Genomic DNA, 26,966 nt, shown 5'->3' with positions numbered 1-26,966 from the left:
AAATAATCGATAATATATTATCAGGTTTCGAATTAGCGTTATCTTTTTTTTTTACTTATGGAAGACATCTCAAACACAAGCTTCTACGATAAAGACCGTGATTAAAATAGTTTAGATCAAATTTTGTATATAAACTGATAAATTAAAGCGTAGTTCTGACGAATACTATAATATAATATATACAAAGTTGTACCCTTAGTACAAAATTTGAAATAAACACATAATTAAACTTGGAAATTTAAGTAACCATTGACTTAGTGTAAAAAAAACATACCTATTGAATTTAAAGAACAAGAGGTATACTATAATATAATAAATTTTGCATAAATGTTCTTTTGGACATCATAGGCAATTTTTTATTTAATATTAGTACAATTTATGTAATAATTGTGTTATCCAAATGTATTAAACTATGAAAATAAATAGCTAAGAATGTAGTTAAATATTAATTTATAACTATATGGTTCCACTTAATTGTCTTAATATACTACGCCTAACAATTTTGAATAGATTATATAAACAATAGAAACTCAATTATTATGTAAGGTATTTAAAAATATAAAAGTCAAATCAAATGAATATGAAAGTGGTAGGATTATGGTACATTTAACTTTTAAGCCAATAATTTAATTGGGTGGTGTTTATTAATGAAAAATATTAGTTATAATCAAATAGTAATTAAGTAATTTTCCAATCTTTAGGGATCTAAGGTATCTAACTAATTTTATTATTATTATTTTTGGCTGAATATACGTAGTCTACTTACAATAGCCTTAAGCTTTACATGTAATTAAGGAACTAAAACATGATCAAAATGGAGTTTATTTTACCAATTAACTTGTTAAAAATTTTCTCTATGATTTTGGTGAAATGTGAATTGGGCTGATTTAATTTTAATTTTCTTTTTTTTTTTTTTTTTTTTTTTGTTGACTAAATAAAATAAGTTTCTTTTTCTAATTAAAAAGATTAAATTACAAAAATATCATAAGCTTATTATTTTCTTCACGAACAATGTGATAAACTATTACACATAAAAATCTTGTGTCCAAATTTATATATCACCCTTCATGACAATGAACAAATTCCCATAAGAAAAGCTAAAAGGATAAAAAAGCATTCATAAATTGGGTGAAGAAAAAAAGAAAAGAGCAATTCTTTGCTTTTGTTTACCGGAAGCGGAAAAATATTACACTGGAATTGAAAGTACCTTAACGGAAGAATCCTCGAAAGCAATGCAAAAGATACATCAAAATTGATTTGGTTTTCCGATATAATTGGTCCATCGGGTCCCATATCCCCTTCGTCAGCCAATCAGATAATTTACTTTGGGAAAAGATTTGTAAACAACTCGGAACTCCAAGCTGAAATTTTCTTCACCGAATCCAGCCTTGACTTATCGATGAATCCAAGATTACTCCCAATGGGTGCAGCGCCATGCAGTAGCGAAGAGTTACATTCATTTGGCCCCTGGAGCAGCGCCTCTTTTCCAGATATCTCCTTCACAATGCTACCACTGAATTCCTCAGCCCCGTACGTACGTCCCAACAATTCCTCTCGACCACCCCGATGAAATCGGCAACGGCGGCGACTATCCGAATGTTGAAAGTCATCCATCCGCCGTATATGGCCGGCCGTCGAGGTTACGTTGAAGGGGAAAGATCCGTCGTTGCCAATTTCCGTAGAAATCGTGGTGTTCGACGGGGGAATTTGCAGGAAATGATGGAGAGGGATTGGAGGGGTGAGAAATTCATTGGTAGGATTGTTGTGGGAAGAAACCGTTGCTTGAGGGCGAAATGAATGTGACTCTCCGCAAAGGATCTTGAATTCACCGATAACTCAAGCTTGTTTTGGGTGTGGTTGAATTATGAAGAAAAAAGTATGGTATTGAAGAGATATATATAGGGACATGTCCGGGTCGGGTCGGTTTTTGAAGAAAACCCGACCCGACCCAATTACACCCCTAGTCGCCGCCGTTGCCGCGCAATATGTCTCCACCTTTTTTGTTTCTTTTCAGAAATTTCCAAGGAATTTCCTAAATTCCTAATTTCCAAACAATATTCTCTCACGATACAATAACTAATCGTGATACGTTATACAACATATCTATATGTACGTTGACGTAAATTTTAGACCAAGTTTTATTTTAGTCCTTTAATTTTAGTTTAATTCTTTTTTTTTTCTTTTTTTCTTTTTTTTTTTTTTTGCAAATTTGCCCTTTTATTTTGCATAATTATGGTCGGCCATTTTTTTATATTTAATATTAGTACAATTTATGTAAAATGTAATTTCTTTTTATCCAAATGTATTAAACTATGAAAACAAATAGCTTAAAATGAAGTTTAATAATAATATGTAATTACATCGTCCAACTTAAATGCTTTAATATACATAGGCGTAATCGAAAGGTATAGATTCTTTTTTCTTTTTTTTACAACAATTTTGAATAGATTCTAGAACTTTTTAAATAATAATAAAAGATATTTAAAAGATTATTAGGTCAATTGTAGGATTATGGTACATTTAAGCCAATAATTTAATTGGGTGATGCAATAATAATGATAAAGCACTTTGGCAATCTTTAGGGATCTAAAATAACTAAATAATTTTTATCTTTTTTTAGGTGAATTTATGTACTTACAATAGCCTTAAGCTTTACATGTAATTAAGGCACTAAAACATGATTAAAATGGAGTTTGTTTTACATGTGAATTGGGCAAAGGATATGCTCAAGTTTATTAATTTATATTGGCTACATTGTTTGGATATGGGAGATAATTTTTCACCTTAAAGTCAAATAACTACTCTTAATGGGAATCTAAATAATAGAAATCGTAACAAATTCACATATATTTCACAAATGTCAAATTATATATATACATATATATATATATATATATATATATATATATATATATATATATATATTATATTTAACTTGGCTCCAAAAGCCAACAAATTTGTGTTCCTCATTAACCTTTCATTTGGATTGTCTTAATACAATTTTTTATATTTTGTTAGTAGAGATATTTTCAAATATAGTAAAATAAATTGAAATAAGAATAATTGTAAATATAGTAATTAGATTTAAAGTATTATCGTACGTAGAAATTTTTTTAAAAAATTACAAAAATAGCAAAATTTATCGGTCTTTCTATCATCGTTTTATCATATTGTAAATATTGATATATCACTAATAAATCGCAACAGTTTATTGCTGATAAAAACTTTGTTATATTTACGAGTTGTTTTACAACGTTGCAATACATTTAATTATTATCCATAGAATTGGCATCATTTTACAAAATATAGTAAATTTTTAATATGTATCACATATAGAAATCTATCAATTTCTACAAGTACTGTATTTTATAAATATTTCCACCCATTTTTACATTTACGTTAATTCACCATTTTAAATAAAGTTTTATTATGTGAGAAAATGTGTGGTGTGAATGAAAATGTGTGGTGTGAATGAAAATGTGTGGACCTTTGTTGTTAGTAGCTGGAAGATGGGAAAGAAGTCTTCCAATTGGCCACTATGATTTCTTCATCAACATGGAAGAATGTTTTCGCTCATTATGGTACATATTTTTTTGGTCGTTTTCGTATTTTAATTTTATTATAGTTCATCTTATCACGTGATTCGTGAAGAAAAAAAAAAGGTAAGCTTGTGATATTTTTGTAATTTAATTTTTTGAATTAGAAAAATAACTTTACTTAGTCAACAAGAAAGGCCGTTTAATGACCCACAAAAAGACCAAGAAATTGTGCTTCCCAAATCAAACCCAATTCCCAAACAATTACAAAAGCTGGCTTGTGTACAATCATTTAGCCCTTCAACTTCATATTGTACTATGTAACCAACAATATAGTCACCACCAGAGAAAGGGTTAAGATGAACTGATTTGTTTCTTTTTTACACAATCTTTAGGCGCCTGTTTCTTCCAACACCGGCAAACGGCATGGCCATCTACTTGCTGGGGGGGGGGGGGGGGGGGGGGGGGGGGGGGTTCTGATTGTGTCCCTTTTTGGTTTTTTTTTCGTCTCCTCTGAGTGAGGAGCTTTGACTCAAAGCATTACAAAACTGTCACCAACCTAACATCACTGTCAACAGACTCGGCACCAATTTTCCAATATTATTCATTTCAGGCACCGAGATAATTTGGCAAAACAAGATGAATAGAAGCAATGAGTTGATCAAAAGAAAACATGGAATGGGTGAATTCAAAACTTCCCATATTACAAAATGCACAAATCCAGCATTCATGTTTCAAATACAAATACACATATATCTACAACAGTGAGGAAATTGTGGCAAACCAACACTCTGAGAAAAGCCACTCTGATAAAAGAAATAATAATATAAAAAAATTCAAAATCAGAGCGGCCAGAAAAAACTGTGACAAAGCAAATCTACTTCACATTCCTCAGTAACAATGGGCAAAACCTTGTAGCACAACTCCATTTATGGAACCTACTCTATCATTCTTTATCATCATCTACAAGTGCATGTCTTTGCTCTGTAAGAAGCTGAATTGGCTGAATATTAGGTACAAAAGTTGGGTTGCAAAGTTTTTCTACTCAAGACGAACACATTTGGGAAAACCAAGAGGAGGATATAGGTGTCATTGTTTTATTTTGCAGTGAAATTCACCAGTTCTGAAAGTATGCTACTCCATTGCAAAGCATGAGTTGGAGCAAACGAATGAGAAAGAGGTGGGTTGCAGGAATGATGACATTAGTAAAGCAAGGCAATGCAAACCTCTTATTTACATTCGTTCTCAAGCAGCTTTTAATGGACACGCCGGCTACTATATTTCCCGCATGCACCTTGCAACAGGAAATGATCTTTTTTGTCCTTTTAGAACCTATAAAAAAGAAGCCGTTAGTTAATAAATATACTTGGTGCTTGAAGTGGGATATAATCAACTTCAAACCCAGGCATAATACCTGTGCCTCTAACTGGGCAATTCTCTGTAAAGACGCCTGCTCAATGCAAGCCCGGCGTTTGCACTCTTCTTCAAGCAAACCAGTAATTTGGTACCTTAGCTCAGCCATTTCTTGAGCAAGGTCCTCTGCTTCTTCTTTTGCTCTCAACTTCTCCTCTCTTAACTCCTCCTGTCAAGTGTCAACCAATAGACGTTAAAACTTGGAGGCTTCAAATAAACAGAATTATATTGCCTAGAAGAACCAATTGACTAAACAATTAGATTCTAGAGGCAGCTCAAAATTTGGACAAAGCAAATGGGGTCTCCATGAGAAACTTGCATCTTTCTGTTAGAAATCCGAGACGATCACATGCATCATACCTTGAGTTGCTCCACAAGAAGTTCATAATCTAGTATCTGCTTTGTCATCACATCTATTTTGACTCCTGAATTGGTATCTGCAAATAGTGAAACTGCTAATTTTGGAAGAAGATGGCCGAAGACATCGCCACAACTGTCATATAAAATAATAATATGTAAAGGGTGAGCCAAGAATTTCCATCCACTTCTAAATAAGCATTTCCAAAGTGTACTAATGGATTCTCTAGGACCAGATATGTCATAAGATAGTAATCAGCTTTCACTCTTCACGGAGGAAAGCAGGTACGGAGTAAATAAAAATATGATGGCACCAACGAAAAGTAACTTCATCAGGATCATAACTCAGAATAACTAGCAGCCAATGCAACAAAGAAAATCTGTGGACCTTATAATCTATTAAAACTCTGTGCAGTCTGGGTTGTACCCAGCTTTGTGTATCCATTGGTTTGTTCAGCCCAAACAGCACCCATTAGAAATTTGTCATGTATTAATTTTTTCAAAAAAATGATTCTTTTTTCTTTTACTATGTATGAAAAAAGGGATGCATGGATGAGGTTCAGCCTATTAATTGCCCTTTTCTAACAAGAAAACTTCCAAATAACCATAAAAAGCTGTGATGAAAAGACCCTTACAAAGTACGAACCAACACGTATGGTCAACAATGAAGTTCTGGCACACGTCCGAAAGTAATGAAAATCCAGAGGCATAGACCGTGGATTTTAAAGTTATATCATAAGTACCTATTCTCAAGTAATGTTAACTTGCTATCTCGGTCATTCCTCATAGTATTTTGTGATCTCTCCTTGTTTTCAATCAATTCCTCAACACTTCGGCAAAATGTGGAGGCATTTCTTGTTGACACATCCAGCTCTCTTCTAAGTTCCTCATTTTCTCTCTCCAGAGACTTGACATTTTTCTGTGCATTCTGAAGCTCCTCAATCAATCTATCCATTTTATCATTTTGACTAAAAGCTTCTTCCTGGAATTTCTTAGTTTCTAAGTAACGTTGCCCCATGGCCAACATATCTAATCTCATACTCTCAATTTCGCATTGGGACTCCAATGTCAAAGCTGAGATGGACTCCTCAAGTTTTTCTACACTGGAATTTGATTCTCGTAGCTCCCGCTCCTTGTCATCTAGTTTCTGCATCAAGAAAAGACACTCTGAGTTTGAACGTTTCACCTCTTCCTCTAACTTGCTAGCCTTTTCTTGCAAATGCTCCATATGCACTAATTTAAATTCGAGGTTTTCCACGTGATCTACAAGGTAGGTTAATTCTGTGTTCCTTGTACATAGTTGATCCTGCAGGTAATCTGTGATGAATGTTGTTGTTGGACTAAGTTAAAAAAGGACTCATAAGAATGAATATGACGTCAAGAAAGAAGGGTAGCATGCTGACACAGACATTGAGCATGCCAGAAATTCAACAATCATCATTTTCTTAGAATCATTAACGACTAAAAAATGCAATAATATTCTACATGTCAGCCCTTAAAGCAAACAATCACTTGGCAGAAAAATTATCCACGTAAAAAAATGCCTCCAAACATAAACATTAAATAAAAGAACACATAATTTGATAACTCAATATTGCTACAATTTTAGGAATATAAGAAGAAGTGTTTAAAAGGGGAAGAAAATGACTTCCTAAACTATAATCCTAGGAGTTGACAATTAATAAATTTTTTTTTTTTTTTTTCAAAAAACACATAGGTTCATATGCACAGGCATACCTACGCACATCTATAAACCCCAATACCAAACAAGGAAAGTTTTTCAGTATTCTCTCTTCACAATGTCCAGAGTGTAGTCAAAACAAAATCACATAAAGAATCTTTCTGCACAGTATAATCATAACAACAACAAATCATACCCTTTATTTTTCAGAGACAAAGTTAATGGGATAGAAAAGAAGATTTCACTGGTGAAAAGGATCGAGATTTTCATGGTGACCAGCAACCAGAGTTCCAAAATTACGAAAACGTAATCGTTTGTATAAGTACCATTGAAAGAATTTTCATATCATTCCAATATCTATTCAAACACAACCTCTATAATAAATTATATTATTGTCTTTAACTATTATTATTAAATGTCTATTTCAATAAGAAAAGTTAACTGATAAGATAGACTTTTCAATTTGGTCTATAACTGATTTTAAAAGGTTCCTCAAATGTTCAATTACAAGAGTTCAACTTAGAAGTGATTGTACCTATTTCCTGAGTGCAGTTTGTTAACTCCTTCTCCAAGCTTTCAATGCGTAGCTTGTCTTCCTTGCGTGCTTCTGATAAGGAGTTCACATGTAGTTCCAGCCGCTGCATTGGATAAAGTCAAAACACAAAGTTTATCAGGATGATAAAAGAAATGTCTACATTATGTTTCAAGTGCACATTTTAGATGAACTGCGTAGGCATGTAAAACGAAAATAAAGTTACAATATAAAACAATCTTGATTCGCTAAATTCATCCAAAATACAAATAGCTACTGCAAAGATACAAAAACATCGAGCATATTAAAAGGAAAAAAAAATTAGCGTGAAACTTACCCTTATCAGTTCAAAGCTTTGAGGCCGTGAATCTATTAGTGTGTCCTTTTCTTTCTTTAGCTGCATAATTAGAAATGATACAATTAAGGAAAAAGCTTAAAGAAGATGGAAAGGCACAAATATAATAAATTTTCCCCGATTTACAGGACACATATAATACTTAAGCACATTGCTGTCTAATCTTATTTTAAGAAAAAGGAACTTTATGTCCAAACTTGAGCCAATATTACAGACATTATACGAGTCACAAGAAGGATATTTTCCACAACTCGAAGCAACACAACCACTTCTAGTAATTTTAATTTCCAAACTCGTGTCACGAGAGAAACTTGCTGCAAGTAGACAGAAAATATACCTGCCGACATCTTGTCTCAATCTCTAGAAGTTCCTCTAAATCAGATGAACTATAGCTATTGCTCCTACGACGGAACATTGGTGAAATAGAATCCTTAGACTTACGAGGAATGCAGAGGGGACAAAGCCAATTACCTGGACATGTAAAACCATCAGAAAAAACGTAAAACGAGAAATTATTTATAATAATGGCTAAAGCATGATCATGAACAAACTCCCACAATGAATCTAAAGGAATAAAAAGGAAAACCCAACTACAGTTTTCATTTACAAAATGGGAATTAAAAAAAAAAAAAAAAAAAGTCACTTTCAATTTTCAAAAAAAGGTCCACAGTTGGGCACATAGAAAAGGAATTATACCTCCATCCCTTTTACAATTACAGGTTCAGTTAATGAAAAAGGAGAATACGGTTTAACAAATTTCAGGAAACTCTAACCAAGTAATCCATACGCAAAGCATATTGAACAATGAACAATACTTCGCTTTTATTTACCAGAAGCTGAAAAAAAAAATTACACGGGAAAGTACCTAAGCGAAAGCGAACTCTATCCTCCGAATATCGATGATTTCGTAATTCCGAATCGATTTCGAAAAAGAAATGGCTCGCAGAAAACGTACAAGGAAGCGAATTTGAATCCTTCGAAAGCAAATTCAGTAACAGTGAAGAAAATGCATCAAAATTGATTTGGTTTCCAAATTCCAATAATGGTCGGGTCCCATCCCTTCGCCAGCCAAGAAAAATGGCGGAGATTTTAAGCTGTCATCAATCATTACGGTGGAAATGAATTCAACTGATTTGGGCCGCTTTGACAGTCCAAATACTTATAAAGTTGGGCCTCAACGGCCCAAATAAATATAAATTTAAAAATCAAAGATTTAATAAAAATGAATATTCGTTTATTTCAAAGTAAAAAAAATTAGGGTAATTAGAATGGATAGCAATCATTACATTATTAACTATGTACCAACATTTTAAAAAAATTACAAATATAGCAAAATCTATCGGTGATAGACTTCTATAATTTATCAATGATAAACCAACATTTGCTATATTGATAGACTTCTATCATTGATAGATTTTGACAAATTTTGCTATATTTGTAATTTTTTTAAAATGTTGCTATATATTTAATTATTTTAAATATAATTGCTACGTTTGCAACTATCCCAAAAAATTATTTACACTTCATAAAAAAAATTAAATATAATTTTTATAGAAATTATAACATAATATAACAAAAATAAAATAAACCTATAACATGAAATATTACAATCGGTAAATTTTAAATTTTCAACTATAATAATTCGTTAATGCAAAAACAATCTCTAGTGAATCTATATCATAATTTCTATATAAAAAAATGGTTTTGAAACAATTTTAAAAAATGAAAAGTAACATTTTTGTTTATATATAGAAGTTCATAAAACTTAAAAATGAGTGATGAATAAATGGAAAGCTTAGAATTTTGTCTTTACATCTAACGTGCATGTATTTATAAGAGAAGATTTTATTAAGTAGACCGAACAATGAGATATGAATTCTAATCTTAAGTCTCTTAATATATATCTTAACTAATTGAGTTAGGTTTAAATCGACATTCATATAAGTAATACCAAAAGTTCGAGTTGCTTTTTATAACTATGCACTATAAAATAGAAAGCAACGGATTTGTGTCAAAAAATAATGTTATAGATTATATAACATCACGTGTAGTACAATCTCATAAGTCGAAGCTACAATTACAAGTGATATTTAAATGCTCATCAAATCAATATTGATTCAACTACTCTCATAAAGTTTACATAAACAGAAGATATTTATAGTTAGTTTCAATCAAATTAAATGAGTTTTTGTTATTTCTAGAGTATTACATAAAAATAAAAATGAGAAGATCAAAACCTATATGTCTAATCATTTGAATCGAACTAAAAATATCGATAAAAATATCTAACATGTCTTATTGGTATTTTATCAAAAAATTTACGATTTTTCCAAACACTTAGATAACTCAATTTTAAAATTGAAGATAAAAAATAGTAATAAATAATATATATAAATAAATGTAAGCAATCCATGCCACTTTGCTTAATCCCAACACAATAGTGGGGTAGTCCCATTTGTCCAACCTATAATACAATACTTTATTTCAATTTGAATTCATAATTACCCATTAAGATTACTTAATTTGATTAAGGTGAAAATTTATCTCCCCACCCAAAACATAAATATAGAATTATTCCTTTTTTTTTTTTTTTTTTTTCATTTCCCAACTTAACATTTCACCCAAATCATATAGAAAAGTTCAACAAACTAATATTGAAATCAATAAAACTCCCTTTTTGATAATGTTTAGTGCTTAATTACATGTAAAGAAAAAGCTTAGTTAAATCAAAAAGAACATCCAACATCATCTAATGAAGCAAACTTAAGCCCCTATTGGAAGTGTACTTAAATGTAGCAAAAAAAGTTAGTTAGATTTCTTCTTAATTAGATCCCTAAAGATTTGAAAAGTCACTTTACCATTATTATTATTATTATTATTATTATTGCTTAATTAATATCTTATTATATCATTAAATAGTTCTTATTAAAAAAATTTGTGTTTCATTCTATCATCATACTAAACTTTCTTATTTATTTTATTTCACTTTTATACTTTCAAATTTGTATTTATTTTTAGTTTGTAAAAATCGGTTTTTTTAGTCTAATGTCTATAGTTTAAGATTCAAATATTTAACTTTTTAATTAATGATAGGATAATTGTTGGAAATTCATCATCTTTTTTGATTTGACAATATGTTAGATGTAGGAATCGACCTTTGAAGGATAGTGCATTGTGTGAATGGAATGGAACTATGGTTTACATGTAAAAATCAATGCCAAAAGGAGGAATTGAGAGAGGGTGTGTTTCCAAATCAAACCCAAACAATAAGCGAAAAAAAAAACTCATCTTTCGATTGCTAAATTTTTGCAATCTGACGAATTATAACAAAAGCCATCATATTGATTCAGAAAAATTATAACTTGGATTTCCAAATCTGTTTAAAGAATCAATGAATCATAGCGAAAAAGGGTAAAGGCTATACTGTACAATGCCCGAATCAGCAAGCAAACCAAGCACTCAAATCAAACCCACTAATGCTTGCTCGTGGGAATGGCTTCCACCGACCCACCATGGCTCCATAGACCCCAAATGGCTGCTGCCCTCTTCATCGATTGGGGCTGGAAGATTCAGATCCAGGTAGTCTCTTATTTCTGCATCTGGTTTCTGATTCGATGTGGTTTCTGGAAATTTGTTTCTGGATTCTGACCCACTTATCAAATGGGACCTTTTATGGCCGCCCAAAGCTTGGCCTGAACTAAAAATCTTTAAGCAAATTGAGCATTGATGATGCTTTCTGTTCTTTTTCTCATAACCCATGTGAATTTCTGATTCCTGTTGATTTTCCACCTCTAATGCTGTGGCTGTGGACTTGCTTTCAAATGTTGGGTCGTTTGAAATCTCTGTTTCGATGCTATTTTCACTGTTTTCTGTCTTTGAAGCTAAGCATCCTTTGGCTTTCTTGTGACTGGCTCTATGCCCACCAAGTGCTTGATATGAGTGAAAGATCTTGTTGCAAGAATTACACTGGAATTTGCTTCTCTTTCCTTTGCTTTTGTATGATTCTGAGTTTAGTTCATTGGGTGTTGATCTTCTGAAGGAATTTGACCTCAATTCCCCATTTGAAAGCTCATGGAACTTTCTCTGATCTGAATTGAATTTACTGGAATCGAATTGAAGTTGGTTAATGTCAGTTTGGTTGTTGGAACTTGATCCAAATATGTCATCTTGCTGAAACTTCTCTTCGTTCTTGTTCATCTTGACAGCAGAAGCACTGAATTCTGAATTTGACTCTTCAAATTTGAGACACCCAGAATCCATCTCACTGAGCTTTAACTTTCTGCTGTGGAACTCTTTCAATTGCCCCATGTATACAGAAGGAATAGCTTCAACAACTTTGGAGAAATGATTTTTTGCGACTGGAGATGGAACTTGTTTAGGCATAAAGTTGTCGGAAGACTCGGTGGTTGAATAGAACCCACCAACATCTCTAGAAAGCATCATTAAACACAAAGCAACCTCTTCTTGTTCTTGATCATTCTGATCAGAAACAGATGAAGAAGCAGCAGCAGCAGCAGCAGCAAATGAAAAAGAAGATGAAATTTCAGCAGTCATGTACCTTGTTTGTTTCCTGGATCTCTTCCCACGATTTGCACCCGCAGTTTCATTATCTGATTGGCTATCAAACTCCAAATTACTAGAAACTCTCTCAGTTTCTGTTGAGTGACATTTCATATGGCCAAACAGGGCCTTCCAAGACTGAAAGCTTTTACCACATTCTCTACAAAACCTGTCCTCAGCTCTGAATTCAGCAAGCTTGCAAGTTTTTCTGGGGTTCTTTCTAAGACTATAACCATCAGAAGTCCCATCTCCCAGAAACTTTCCAGCTTTTTTCAAATTCATCTTCTTCAGATTTTCCCCAGTTTCAGCTTGACTGTTGATCAAATGAGACCTCATGTGACCTCCCAAAGATCTCCCACAAGGGAAGCTCCTATTGCACAACTTGCAGAAGTGTTTGAACTCTCGATCAGCCTCCATCAACAAAAACTAGGATTCAACAACGAAGAAGCAGTAGAGATCCAAAATCCAGCCAAAGCCAGCTGTAACAATGCTAAAGCCAAAGCTCAGAGATAGAAAGAAAGAGAGAGGAGAGGAAGAAAAAACAAGACAACCCAGATCAGAAAATTAAAGTAGAGAGCTCAAATTTAGTGAGTAAAGTAGTAAACTCCATAAGAGCAGAGGACAGAAAACCCATCTCTCAGATTTGATGAATTCTAGTGATGGAGAGAAAGAAGAGGATCTGATGCACAAAAGGTGGAAAAAGGGAAAGCTTGGTTAATGTAAGTTCCAAATAGCTTTTTTCTCTCACCACTAGCTTCTGTTGGGCAGTTGAAAGTTTTAAGGGAAGGAAGGGAAAAAAAGAAAAAAGCAAAGAAAGAAAAATAATGTTAGAAGTTTTGGGGAGGTGCTACTTTTATTGCTAATGATGGATATGAACAAAGCATGGAAGAAAAATAAAAAGGGGAAGCTAAGTTAAGCTTAGGTTAGGCAGGTAGTGAGTGATTGTTTCTTTTATTTGTGACTATGTTGGGAGGAGAAATCCATGCATGAAAGCAAAGATAAAGAGAAAGAGAGAGAAAGAGAGAAAGAGAGAGGTAAATAAGAAGAAAGCAAGGAGCACGTGCAGGAAGTGAAGTGACCCACAAATCCAATGGCTCAAGATTTGTCTTTGCTTACTGGTGACTATCCCTATGGTTGAGGAACCTCCTAAACTAACTGTCTTCCTAACAATTCCTTCCTTTGTCTTCATATAAAGGAATTGCATCTCTCTCTCTCTCTCTCTCTCTCTTTTTTTCCTCTTTCTGTGGGCCTCTTATTCTATCATTTGGACTTATATATATAAATATATCTCATTTTGTCTCTTTTCTTTCTTTGTTATTACTATCAAAATGACTGAGTTCTAATGGAGCAGTTCAATACTGTTTCACAGTACAGTATTCAATCAATGTTCATTTGATGGAACCAAATACTATGGTTTTCTTAAAAAGAAGAAAAATCAAACTTGGTGGGCCCGTTACGTAACTGTTACGTTTTCTTTCTAATGTTTTTCATCGTTCAAAATTAAGTTTATTTTCTCTTGATTTCTTACCTCATATGCATTTTTCTCATGTATGATAATTGAATTTTTAACGAGGTTTCAAAAATAAAAACTTACCCTTTTTAATTTTCAAATTTTCACTTTGTTTTTACAATATTGATTAAAGTAAATAACGAAAAACGGAAAATCAAATGATTATCAAACTAGGTGTATAACTCAAGTTTAGAATCAACCAACTAATTTCATTGATAATATATGCACTTAAGTTACATATACTATAACGTAGAGTTAAACAATCAATAAATTTTGAATAAGTAAAAATGTGTTTCAAAGTGATTTTAAACATTTCAAGACCACTCCGTTTATGCACGAGATTGAATCTTGTTTTCCACATGCGATTTTGTTCTTGGATCGTGGGTCCTAATTTAGTACTGTTTTTTTAGTTACTTGGTCCTTGTTTTATTCTCGTTGTATATAAATTTAGATTCTAAAACACAAAGCTATTTTTGTTTTTAAATTCGTTTCGAAAGTGTGGGTGAGATAATTTTTGCAAATGATGTATTAGGTGAAATACATTCATTTAAGGTAATACATACACAAATATAATGGGAGGAAACAGTGGTAATTAACTGTGGAATGACAGAAATGTGAAGGTGGTGTTATACATTAATGATATATTTGTTGTGAACCACTTTTTTGTATTTCTGTGGGCAGAATAATCAATGTTTGCTTAGATAACTTGAAAATACAATATATCACAAGATTGAACATGGAATGGAAAGCACTTTGCCTTTTGAAGGTGCCAAGTGGTCCATCTTTTAACTCTCTCCCCCTTCTAGATATCTAAGTACTTTTCTTTTCTATTAACCTTCATTTTTATTTGCTATTATTAATCGCAAGAACGGTGGATTAAACCTTGACCTTAAAAGGTCGAGAAATAGTATATATATAGCTAATCTCACTTTGGCTCCATCTAAATTTTTGAGTATTAGTAAGAACAATAAAAACAAAATGTTTTTGGCCAATATTGTATGTCAATGTAAACACCGTAAAACAATCTAGAGAATGAGTCTATAATAGGGCAAAAGAAAAACAAAATGAGTATATGGTAAGAACATTTGTGAATGTGATTCCATGTGCTCTATTTCATTTTTTAGTAAGTTAATTAACTACTTGGAAATAAGCATTAATTTAGTTCTTAAAGAAAATCAAAGTTATCTAAAAGCAAAAGGAACGTAGCAAGAAGTGTACCTCAATTAGCGTAGTGTTTATATTGTTGATTTAAAAGTTAACAGTATGATTCCAATGCAAATAACTCGACATGTTATAAACATTGAAATGAAAATGAAAATGAAACCTCGTATCTAAAGAAGACAATGAACATGTTATAAACATTGGAATGAAAATGTATTTGCTACAATTGCTCTAAAGTAGATGTTTTTTTTTATTATTATCTGTGAGCGTCCATACCAACTTACACAAACCTTGACTTAACTTATCTTAATGGACAATCTATCTGATCGTCATCACTTGAGTGTCAAGAAAACTCGAACAAAATGTTATGCATTTACTATAAAAGCACACTCATGAAAAAAAAAAGTTGGCTCTACATGGCCGGCTTTTCATTGAATAATAAACATAGTGAGGAATCAATAAATGTCATTGTCAAATTAGCTCAAAAAATGAAAAGTTCATTTGCTTCCACTTGACTTCAATGGCAGGCTGCTGCTTGTCTGTTTATATTGAGTGTTCTGAACTTTTCCTTGTTTTTTTCTTCAACCTCTTAAACAAGAGCAAACCAAATCAATCCAAATAGAACAAAGTGAAGAATAGTTACAAACTTACAAGGCTTGGCTTTGAAATAAACAGAGTATAAGTATTTTTGCTGTCCTGAAGGAATTATCCCCATCTCCTTTTAAGATGTCTTCTCCCAACCACATAATATAGTTATAATTTTATGCGCAAATTATGAACAAAGATGAATGAACATTTGAGTTTTGTTTTGTGGGTCACCACATAGGGACAAAGTCAAGCTACTGCTTTCTTTTCTTTTTCCCTTGGAGAGTTGGCTTTGGAGTAAAGGAAGTTTGGATTTCAAAAGTGATACTCATCAAGATGACATTTATTCTATCATACTATACTATGTGGTATACTCTTGAAATGAAAGATTGAAACTCCACCTTTTTTACATCTGTTAATATATAACTGAAACAAGATGCTCACTCTTTTGGCTTTATGCTTTCACCTCTTGTTCTTCATCACAATTCGATGATGTTTTAAAATCTGTCCAATGATATTTTTTGTTCCTTTTGCTTTATATTGGGTTATGTTTTTGATTGAAAAATTGAAAAGTAACACGTCTATTTGAAATGACTTTTTAAGTGCTTAAAAACACTTTTAAAAGTACTTAAAAAAATTATGAATGAGATTCAACTCATGTAACGTGTGAGTTATTAAATGAATTATGCTTAAGATGAAGCTTGTAACTTTCTAAATGGAGGATAAATTAGAGGACAAGAATGTACCAACCACTTTATTAAAGATATGGTTGGCAACCAAACTTTCAACAGAAAAATGAAGAGATGGGTAAAAGAATACTTGAAAGTTGAAAGTGGCAATTTTTACAGTTTTCACTACCAAAAACCATGTCATAAGTACCAAAAACCATCTCATAAGCACCAATTACATACCTTATGACATGGTTTTATCATCTTAAATGTTTTTAAATTAAGGTGCCTCTTCATGGCTGGCTACAAATGGGTTGCTTGAAATTCATTAAAATCAACTGCACAGAGACCAATGCTAACTAAAATTGAATTTCTCAGAGAGAAAAAGGAGAAAATAGCAATATCCAAAGATCATAATCTAATCATAATGGAAAAAGAAAAAGAAAAACTTGAATGTACTCTATTTATGGTTGGACCCTTTTGATTTACTAAGCAGTACTAAGAAAATGTGCTGCCATTTGTGGTATACTTGATTGAAAGACAAGGAATATCAAACCAAAGTTAATAAAATCCACATATTGCCGCAGACCTAAATTTTACATTTAATGTAAGATAGTATAAGATAACCCCAAGGTAGATAACTAAAGCTGATAAATATATTCTAAGATTTAGAATCTTCCACATTCCTGCAATATCATCTGCAGTTGATCATAATTTGAAAAGTAAAATTAACATACAAAATGTTTAAGCTTGCACAAAAATTGACAGCTTGAGGGTGACATGTCATATCAGATAAACTAGGCCACTATTCATTTCATAAAGTGATCAAACTAGTACTAGCTTACTATAACAAGCATAATCCATTGTAAAATTGTCTTCGGTAAACCATGTTGTATAGCTAAATTATTAGGCCAAAGGGCACTGTATAAAAGAAGATACTCATCCAAAGGAATATGGATCTATATATGCAAAAGTTTGATTAATCCAGCATAACATAATACCTAGCTGCCTAACCCAACAAAAGAAAATTAATTGAATGAAAGATGCATATTATATACCAAGACAATAGAAAATGGATAAGAGAAACTAAAAGCTAGTTTCCGAAGTGAAAGATTATTCTTTCACTAAAGAATTAAAAAACGAACTCCACTGCTGAACATAACAATATTGCAAACAACAGCAAAGAATGTTCTTGCAAATAGTGAAATTTTAGAAGCACTTTTCTACACTAATTGGATTCACTACTTGACCAATGATTTGAAAAATAGCATGTCTTTAGCATATACTAGTGAAAGAACCATAAGAATAAAGAACAGATATAGAATATAACCTAAGGATATGAATATCAAATCAACATAGCCACATATTTGAATGATGGTTTATCTATATTTCAAGTTTTTGCTTCACGAAAAAGACCTAAACATTCGATTCACACGTATAATTTACAAACTTATCTAAAGTGCATGAGTTCAATGTACACATACCACAAATGCATGGAATCTAACATGCTTCCAAAATTATTGCCATGTGGAGTCTTCCAATGGAATTGGTAAGCCAAGTGAGTTAGGCAAAAAGAAGGATTCCAAAAGATTTAAAAAATGTCATGTGGAAGGTGACATGACACAAAGATGGGCAAGGAACCAAAGCCAAAGCTATAATGTAAATGTATTGGTTTGAGAATATTCTAAGGATAAAAAACATAGTTATCCACAACTCATATTAAAACAGAATAGAAATGAGCTTTTCATCAGAATCTTAAAAGTAAATTTGTAATTGAAGTGATTCTCTTTCCATAGTTTCTGTGGTCACAGACAAATCAAAGCCTAACAGTAAAAAGCAGTTAGCCATTAAAGGACAAATCTTCTGTTTATAAGTATTTGTGTCCCTACCTTGAACCATGATTGTGGGATCTCAAGTAGCTTCCAATGAACTGAAATAACATTTCAACAATGCGATTAACGAATGAATACTTAGCACAGTGTTAGTAGAACATGAATCCCCCTTTCCACTTGGAAAGTGAATCAAACACTAACTTTAGTGGCTACTTAAGCAGACAAAACATAATCAGCCAGGTGGTGGAACATCATTGTAATTTTACTGCTATCACCACTATCAAAAAGAAAACTCATTGGCTTTACTTCTCCACATTTGATTGGACAGACCAGATTTGTTTGGAGAAAAGCAGCCATAGACTGTTATATACATTTAGAGGCACTAATCCAAACTTCCAAGTTAAATACAAATGAGAGACTTGAATCTCTCTCGAAAAGTGCAAAGTCTCAAAAATGAGCAAAGGGTGACAGTTTTCAAGAGTGCCTTTTGAAAGTTACATTTTAAACCAAACTTGATTTAAATTAATTTGAGAAGAGAAAGTTCATCAAGTTTAAACTCTGAAGATTACATAATGGTAGACGTTCCATCAGGAATGTGAAAAAAATTTACACTTTTGGTTTCCTAACTGCCTATGTGGTTGAAAATAAACAAGATCATAAACGCTATGAATCTGTTTAATCCCAACCACACACCAAAAACTATTTGGAAAGGACAAAGAAAACTTGGTAATGATCCGTGTTGAGAAACTCTATGTATATGTATATATTTATATAACAGATATCGTTGATATACAATCATGCCTCAGCTATAACCCATCAAGGGTAAAGAAACAAAATAACAAAAACAAAATAGAAACCACTAGATCTTACCTCTATGGAGAGATGTGAAGGGTGGCATAAAAAACTGAAATGATTCATACTCAAAACCCTGACCATTACAGGAAGGACTAAAAGAAAATTTAAGTTAACCTCTTTGCCATTTCTTGGAGGAGTACTCGCTTTTGTGAAGCATTGATTACATTATTAGATTCAGCACTCTCCAGAACATCAGTGATAATTGCAGCTGCGTGACCAAGAGGTTCCTCAACTGCCCTCTTCAACATGAAGGCCTATAAAGAAAAATTTAAATCCGCATAAAATTCTCACAAACCTATCGGGAGACAGATCAAACACATCTCAAGCCGTACCACAGAAAATAGGAAGCTCTTAAATGAAACCTAATCATGCCAGAGAATTGTCTCGTTTCCTACGCTACAAGAAGGGAGAAAATTTCATACCCATTTAAGTATTACCTCTAATCTTTTCTTTGAAAACTAGTTGAGATATTTTTACTGAATAGTGAATAATTATGAATCTTGAAGACAGTGTTTGGTTACTTGCAAGTCACACCAACAATAGAGAAATATCGTGCATATTTTGTGTGTGTGTGTGAGAGAGAGAGAGAGAGAGAGATCCCAGAGAGATGTCCCACGAGTAACTAAATCCACAAGATCATGGGCTACGTAACAGTCTTCTTCAATGAAAATTTAAAGAGAAACCAAAGGAGAGCAGGAGCAATTACCTGTCCATGGTGGGATATGACTAGTGTACACGGGACTTCCTGAAACCAAGGCTCTCCATCAATTTGAACAGGCAATGCAGCACATAATTGTATCCTAATCGACTTTCCCTGTGCAAGTCTTCTAGCTCGAGAAAGCCCCACCTGTTTTAAAAAGAAAGCAGCAGCTATCAAACATCTAAGCAAGGAGGTTACAAAACAACTCTAAGTATGAACCTTGTCCTTTACCCAAGATTCAAACCACTTCATGTTTCAGGACTCCAAAGTATATACTACAAGTCAGAATCGTCACTGGAATGAGTAAATTTGAGATCCCTAACATTTGAACTAGTATAGTCACGACCTAGCACTAAAAAGGATTTTACGATCTCACTGTCCATTTCCTGGGTAATAATATCTTTAGCTTTAATAAACCTTATAGACAATTTTTGAAAAGCTCATGTAAACCACAATTTGGTGTGGATTGAGGAATCTCTGAGGAAGAGCTCTAACTGAGCACTAATGCGTGCCATAGTGCCAGTGTGCATGCCTTATTGTCCTTGAACCCTTCTAATATTTCTTTTAGAGAATCTCTTAAATATTATTGGGGAATCCCTTTCTCCAACACACGCATGGTGCACATGTGCACACACAGACACTTAATCAAGACATCTAACAACAAAAAATTAGACAAGGCATCACTACACGTGAAATTAACATAGATCCATCAAATTTGATTTGATAGCATGTGGAGACAGAATCCTTTGTTTGGATTATTATCTACCTGTAGCTTCCCAAGGTGCCAGGTCCCAGATATGCTGACAACTTCGAGTACTTTATCATGCATGGACTGCGAATCAAAATTATCAAAAGTCTCGTCCTCGTTATGCCAAAGATCTACACCACCCATGTAGCTTCCAATGTTCGCAACAAGCACACCTTCTGCATCCTGTAAATAATCAAATTAAAGTTTCAAATAATCAACCTCAAGTAAACGAAAATTCAGGAAAATATCATCCCAGATGAATAGCACAAATACTATGCTTTAACAAAAGAAAAAATCTTCAAGAATTCACACCCAAAAACTAAAATGTTTCCCAGTACTATTGAACATTTGACTAGAATTTCCAAAAAAAGAAAATATAGGGACAATTTGGTAATGTTTCAGAACCAAAGACTTCAAAGTTCTTACCTCAGGAACCTCTACCTCAACACCATCCACTTCCACCCGAACTTGCCATGGAATATCTGCAAACGTCCTATCCATTATGCTCTTGGCTCCTTCTCTTGCATAAAGAACTTTGTTCATAAACTGCAGTAATGTTAATTTTTTCAGCTAAGTGATCTAACTACTCAAATAACCTAGGATCAGAGACAACAGACACGCAAGAACTAGCAAGAACTCTGCAAATATCGACATTCACTTTTATAATGTATATGCAACTAATAAGTTAACCTTTTTAAGAAAGAAAAAATCAAGTTAAGAAGGAGGATGAGGAGAAGAAAAAGGGGAAGAAAAAGAACTTATTAATTGAAAAAAATGAACACTTCTATCATAGATATAGTTATTGATCAATTTTCTAGACATCAGGGCACCTGCAATCAGAAAGCAAAATGTCTGAACTAATATCAATAGGCATTCAGCATTGTACTAGGGACAAGTATTGTATTAAGATTTTAGCTTGCAGTACGAAATGCTCTCAGGTTTCATAATATGACCACCCTTCTTTGTAACTTCGTTTTCGTGGCAACAAAGAGTTTAGCCATTCAACGATCAACATAAAAATAAGTGCCATAAAATTATCCACATTTTGGGAATAAAAGAAATAAGGCACAACCCTGATAAAAAATTTAATGTCTAATGGCGCAAGATACCAGGCTATAATATAACTAAACTATTTTCAAATAATAAACCAAACAGTTTGAAAACTTATAATGGGGTCATGCATGGTTGCAGTTAAGGGTGATCATCAGTCGGTCGGAGATGGTTTTTTTGTAAAACAAACCCCAAACCGACTGTTGTCGGTTTAGTAAATGTTCAAACCGACCTCGACATCGATAAGAGTCGGTCGGCCAGTTTAACACTTAAAAATGCGCTTTGGAAATTTTTGATTTGAAACTTTCTGAAACCAACCCTAACCGACCCCCCTCATTTTCCGAGGGACTGACTACTTTAGTTGGTCAGCTCGGTTTTTGGTCTATCATGCTCACCCCTATTGCAGTTATGGCCAGCAATGTGATGGATTATCTTCGAGAAAGCTAAAGTTATCTTTTGTCTACAACTTTTATCACCTGGTTATAAAATTTTTCTGGATTTTCCTCCCGTAAATTATGAATGTCCAGGGCAACCTTAGCATCACATCCAATTCCTGCATTTTGAGGGGTAAACTGGTAATGATGCAGTAAAATATAAACAAAACAAAAGAAATTAGAGAGATGCAACGAGGGTTCAATAGAAGAACCCAGAAGATGAGATATATGGTTCAGATGTGCCCTGAAGTTTGGTTGTATTTAACATCTAATACCTTAAATACGCAAAATACATGCACATTTGCATATATCAATGAAGCTTACCTAGATAATTATTCATAAATTGTGGAGATTTGAGTTGCTTTCCCTGTTGATCCACCATGGCCACCTTCCAACGGTCAAGAAGGGTCACCGCAGCATTTTCTACATGGTGCAAGACTGTACAAAGACCCCCCTGTCTCTCCACTGAACCCAAACCACCTCCCCAGTTTAATACTCTAGCGAGATCATTTCCTGTTCCAGCAGGAAGAATAGCAACTGGGGGAGGTGAAACAAAATTTTGCTTGTCTATACAGTTTAAGACCCAACCAACGGTTCCGTCGCCCCCACATACAAGAACCTTGAAGTGCGGCACTTTTCTGAATAAATAAAGACCAGATTCAGGGCCTTGTGTAGAACTCAACTCAAAAACCTGAAATATTAGCAGAGTAGACGATGATTACCTCATTAAAATCATTAACACTTACGGTCAAGAAAGAGTGCAAAGAAAATGAGATTTAGCCCTATCCTACTCATATAAAGCATTTTTATTATTTTTCGTTAACAAAAATCTACAACTTCTAGATTAGAAATAAATAAAATCAGTTACTTTTAGAGGGTTTCATTGACCTTAATATTGTATTTCCGATAGACCCAGACATATATGCTCCAAGTTCCCACCAAATTCCATAAAGAAAGGGAAGTTGTGCAAAAGCTGTACAAAAAACATTGATGTCTGCCTCGGTGGGTATCAAACAAAAAGTACTGAGTAGGTTGAACAAATTATTCTAAGCTGCAGTATACAGCAGTCTACTTATAAAGTTGAGCCTGTTTTGAATAGAGTGGATAAAAAACACATACCTGCACAGGATTCAAAAGCATGTTTAACCGTTGTTTTAGAGAATCTCCACGGCGGGCTCCACTTTTCTTGTTGATGAATACTAACAGGGGTCGTGAATCTGATGGCATTTCAATCACCTCATATCTCAGGTTCATTCCTAATATATGAGTTTCATCCTTGTGATTGAGTGAAGAACTTTTCTTTAAGCTAGTATTTGAAATACTTTTATCAGCTATATCACCATTTTGATGCCGACCCTCTGAAGTTCTGCTACCATTACAGTTTCTTTCAGTTCCATGATAACCATTAACTGTGAGATGCGAATCAGCAGTGCTTTCTGTAGACATATCACGAAGATTGCCACTTGAACCTGTATGATGAACAGATGGTTTTCGACTATGTTTACTCTTCTTACTCTGACTCCTTATACTTGCACGCACTGAGGATGCAATCTCATTTGCTCCATGGGTGATGGAGCTCAAAAATCCACCGGACATCCTGTTTGACTCCTTGACATAAAGTGGAGACAGAATCAACCTTCTAAATGAACCTAAGTCACAAATATCACCAGTTTCATTACACATACTACTATGGCAATCTACATGCACTAGACGTTGACACCATAAGCAACACCATATTGGAGAACCACCAAGAAAAGATCCACTACATGGTTCTTCACAGTAACTGCAGAAAGAGGTTTCATCAGGTTGATCAGTAATCTCAGTCCACCGAACAGCCCATTGGTGCATCACATGGTCAAAGCCGATCATAGATATACACTTGCAATCCTTTTGAGCATTAGAAGAACAGCTTAGGTGAGCTGCCACACCACAAATGTTGCAACGGTGAATAAAACTATCCGAAGCGACCATAGGACCAAGAGTCTGTGAAGGGGACACATACTTTAAGCACACACAACAACTCAAATTCTTTCCACGAGATACTGATTCTAGAATCCAATCGTGTGCAGCTACAGGAACTCTTTGAGTTTTTTTCGGGTTTCTCTTCGACCTGGCTATAGCTTTCATCCAACTCAAATTAATATTTCTCCGCCATTGGAAGGCCGTGAAGGCTATAGTCAAAATTCCAATGACGGCAGCACTAAAACAAGAAATAACAAAAAGGCGATCAGTTGGGTTCTTGCTGTTCCAACTGGGGAACAACAATCCAATCTCCCAATCTTCATCCATCTGTTTAATCACGGATATGAGAAGAGAACCATCTAATGCTGAAATAAGAAATTTGGCTCAAGACAATTGACGGCCAGTTGCCGCCCAAACTCCAACGTAATCCAAATAAAAAAAAAAATTATTGACTCCAACTTAATGATGACATTACCAATTTATAGGTGGTAACTCACTATTTCACATCTCAATATCACGGATGTGAACTCTACCACATTTCCAATGGATCAAGTAAAACACGGACAGATAATCCACATCATTCCTGAAAATGTGAAACAGTAATCATTAATAATGAAACTTCAAAGTTTGAACGCTATCATTAAAAAAGACAATAAAAAACATAAATCTTCAAAGCTACCCTCTAACGTTGAAATTCCAATGTATTCCTAAAAATACCACGAATACCAGAGTCATATTAACTTCTAGAAGATAGATTTAACGAACTTTACAACGACTAATTCAATAAAATAATATATGTATATATAAACAATAATAAAAGAAGACCTCAATAGAGATTGCAACATCTGAACAGATATAAAAAAATTCTAATTCAGAATTGACTAGACCAGCAATCCCAATAAGACGCTTATCAGCTAAAAACAAAGACCAGCAGCACAAAATATTCAAGTTCATACCACACTAAACATGTTCAAACCTTCCTCTCAATACCAAAGCCAAAGTACAGAGCAAATTCATTTTAAAAACAATAAACATAACCACGAAGAACGATGGAAATGGGTCACAACACAACAGAACCTGACGAATGAATTAAACTTACTTGAAAAAAAACAAAAAAACAAAAAACCAATGAGTGAAGAACAGGATCAAATGCACCGATCACAGAAAACCCTAAGTCGATCTTGGAATAGTAAAATCGCGGGTATTGGTTGAATCGAAGGAATCGTGGCAAGACCCAAATCCGAAGCTTTCGATGTCGGAAGAAAGGTACGGATTTGAGAATTTTCAGATGGAAGTCACGTTGCGCTCTCTCTCTGTTTCTTTTTCCCTCAATTTTCCTAAATCAAATATAAATCTCTTTTAGAATCTTTTTTTGAAAATTCGGTTTCCAGATTTATAAAAATTAAGATTCCATCAAAGAATCTCATATTCGCCACTGGGTCCCATACATACTTTGTACGTGGCATACTCACATTCGGCCAACTGGCCCCTTTGATAGTGCCACGTGGGTCTCACCTTCCCTCGTGTTCATTCCGCGGTGACTCAGCGTCTTCGGATTAATTCCACTCTACGCCGTTCCGAAAAAGGTATAATTCTTTTAATACATTTTTAATTTGATTTAATTAAAAATAATCATTGAATAACATTTCATAATATTTATTTAATTTACGATTTTTCTCGTTAATTATTTATCTATTATTCCTCACCCAATTTTTATTTTATTTTTAGATGAAAGTTCTGTTAGTCACAAACAAAATTAAATTTTCATCTGTTTTTGTGAGCATTGATTGTACTGTCTTATCATCATTATTATTATTATTATTTCTAAATCACTATTCTGTTAATGAAATTCAAAATAGGTGGTTAATTCAAGACATCAAAAGTCTTAATCTTAATTATATATGTTAGAAAAATAGAGAGAAGATGCAACAAAGAGAGTGGCATTCATGTTTATTTACTATTTGCTTAATTTTCGTTTATATTATAATGTTTTTAACAAATTGCAAAAAGAAATACCTAGTTCAACTACCCTCTAATACTTCTATAATTTGAATTCGTCCCTTCATATTGCTGAATTGTATTAAAAAAAATGATTATGTTAAACCCACGAAGTTTTGTATATTTTAAAAGTGGTTTTAAACATAAAAGAAATTAGATCAAAAGTACATTTATAATTAGTTTTGGATAAAAAAAATCACTAAATTTTTTTGTCATCTTTTTCTTAACTAAGAAATTATACCGAAAGCAAATAAAGAAAACCGTGTTTAAAAATGTGGAAATAAAATGCAATGGAGGAAGAAAGCATTTCACTTTCATTCTCTATCAATTAGTTTTCAATTCACATCCATTTTTGTCGGCATTAATTCTTCCTTCTTCTTCTTCTTCTTCTTTTTTTTTTCTTCTTATTTTATTTATTTGTATAAGGACGTTTCCTTTAATTAAGTGTAAAGATAATTCGATTTGACTTTTATGGGGACGACAAAACAATTCCCTTTTCCTTAGATCTCACTTTGTACTTTTCTAGTAAAGAAAAATAATAGTTTTCCTTTTCAAATTAATTTGAAAATCAAAAGTAGTTTCTCGGTCATTTAAAATTGGAATAAGGAAAAGGGTGTGTTCATACTTTTAAATAAATATGTGAATTCTTAATCAAACAAAGTCTACACTGCACTTATAAAATGATGAATTCATACAAGATAATAAGAATCTCAACATAGTTAAAATTTGTTTTGAAAAAAAATATCATCTCTAAAGGAGAGAACTATGTTTATCCAAAACAGTAAATTATAGAAAAAAAATGGAATATTAAGTAAGAGCCACAAAATCACAGCACAGCTAAATGGTTCTTATTACAAAGTCAACCCAGATCTTTCTTTTTCCTTTAAATATTCTCCATTATGGTTATTAATCAAAGATGATTATAAAACGAATAAAAGAAAAAAGTAATATAACTTAAATTACTTGGGATAAAATAAAACATATATAAACAAAATAATCAACCAGCTTTTTGACTATAGAAAATCCCAA

At 33.2% G+C, this 26,966-nt stretch overlaps 3 protein-coding genes across 5 annotated transcripts; all 3 read right to left on the bottom strand.

The window, feature by feature from the left end:
- Positions 1 to 4,193: 4,193 nt before the first annotated feature.
- LOC103490348 (uncharacterized) lies at positions 4,194 to 8,960 on the bottom strand. Its single transcript, XM_008449870.3, has 8 exons — positions 8,740 to 8,960; positions 8,212 to 8,345; positions 7,857 to 7,916; positions 7,523 to 7,625; positions 6,050 to 6,623; positions 5,310 to 5,442; positions 4,951 to 5,118; positions 4,194 to 4,868 (listed from the first exon to the last, which is right to left on the bottom strand). The coding sequence occupies exons 2-8, from the start codon at positions 8,287 to 8,289 to the stop codon at positions 4,812 to 4,814; spliced, it is 1,173 nt and encodes a 390-aa protein (XP_008448092.1). The 5' UTR covers positions 8,290 to 8,345; positions 8,740 to 8,960; the 3' UTR covers positions 4,194 to 4,811.
- A 2,255-nt stretch (positions 8,961 to 11,215) lies between these two features.
- On the bottom strand, positions 11,216 to 13,727 carry LOC103490559 (zinc finger protein ZAT4-like). The gene has a single exon (XM_008450147.3). It carries the CDS (start codon positions 12,849 to 12,851, stop codon positions 11,334 to 11,336), a length of 1,518 nt encoding a protein of 505 aa, XP_008448369.1. The 5' UTR covers positions 12,852 to 13,727; the 3' UTR covers positions 11,216 to 11,333.
- A 5,200-nt stretch (positions 13,728 to 18,927) lies between these two features.
- Positions 18,928 to 25,308, bottom strand: LOC103490623 (diacylglycerol kinase 1). Of its 3 annotated transcripts, none has more exons than XM_051080251.1 (9): positions 25,039 to 25,308; positions 24,415 to 24,522; positions 23,097 to 24,266; positions 22,302 to 22,668; positions 22,020 to 22,096; positions 20,920 to 21,039; positions 20,512 to 20,676; positions 19,752 to 19,892; positions 18,928 to 19,299 (listed from the first exon to the last, which is right to left on the bottom strand). In XM_051080251.1, the coding sequence occupies exons 3-9, from the start codon at positions 24,264 to 24,266 to the stop codon at positions 19,150 to 19,152; spliced, it is 2,190 nt and encodes a 729-aa protein (XP_050936208.1). In that variant the 5' UTR covers positions 24,415 to 24,522; positions 25,039 to 25,308; the 3' UTR covers positions 18,928 to 19,149. The 3 variants fall into 3 exon arrangements, with proteins under 3 accessions (XP_050936208.1, XP_050936209.1, XP_050936207.1); XM_051080252.1 differs by having other exon boundaries at positions 23,097 to 23,896; positions 23,980 to 24,522; positions 25,039 to 25,307; XM_051080250.1 differs by having other exon boundaries at positions 23,097 to 24,522.
- Positions 25,309 to 26,966: the final 1,658 nt, after the last annotated feature.

Source organism: Cucumis melo, chromosome 12 (assembly GCF_025177605.1).
Source record: "Cucumis melo cultivar AY chromosome 12, USDA_Cmelo_AY_1.0, whole genome shotgun sequence".
NCBI classification, from domain to species: Eukaryota; Viridiplantae; Streptophyta; class Magnoliopsida; order Cucurbitales; family Cucurbitaceae; genus Cucumis; species Cucumis melo.
This window is presented reverse-complemented; position numbering and strand designations above follow the sequence as displayed.

Coding starts and splice junctions, on each gene's coding strand:
- LOC103490348 (XM_008449870.3), bottom strand. CDS start 8,289: ATGTTCCGTCGTAGGAGCAATAGCTATAGTTCATCTGATTTAGAGGAA. Junction 5,443..6,049: donor TTAACATTACTTGAGAATAG/GTACTTATGATA, acceptor TTTATATGACAG/TTGTGGCGATGTCTTCGGCC. Junction 4,869..4,950: donor TTGCCCAGTTAGAGGCACAG/GTATTATGCCTG, acceptor TCTTTTTTATAG/GTTCTAAAAGGACAAAAAAG.
- LOC103490559 (XM_008450147.3), bottom strand. CDS start 12,851: ATGGAGGCTGATCGAGAGTTCAAACACTTCTGCAAGTTGTGCAATAGG.
- LOC103490623 (XM_051080250.1), bottom strand. CDS start 24,266: ATGGATGAAGATTGGGAGATTGGATTGTTGTTCCCCAGTTGGAACAGC. Junction 22,669..23,096: donor TGCTTTTGAATCCTGTGCAG/GTATGTGTTTTT, acceptor CTAATATTTCAG/GTTTTTGAGTTGAGTTCTAC. Junction 21,040..22,019: donor CAGAAAAATTTTATAACCAG/GTGATAAAAGTT, acceptor ACATTACTGCAG/TTTATGAACAAAGTTCTTTA.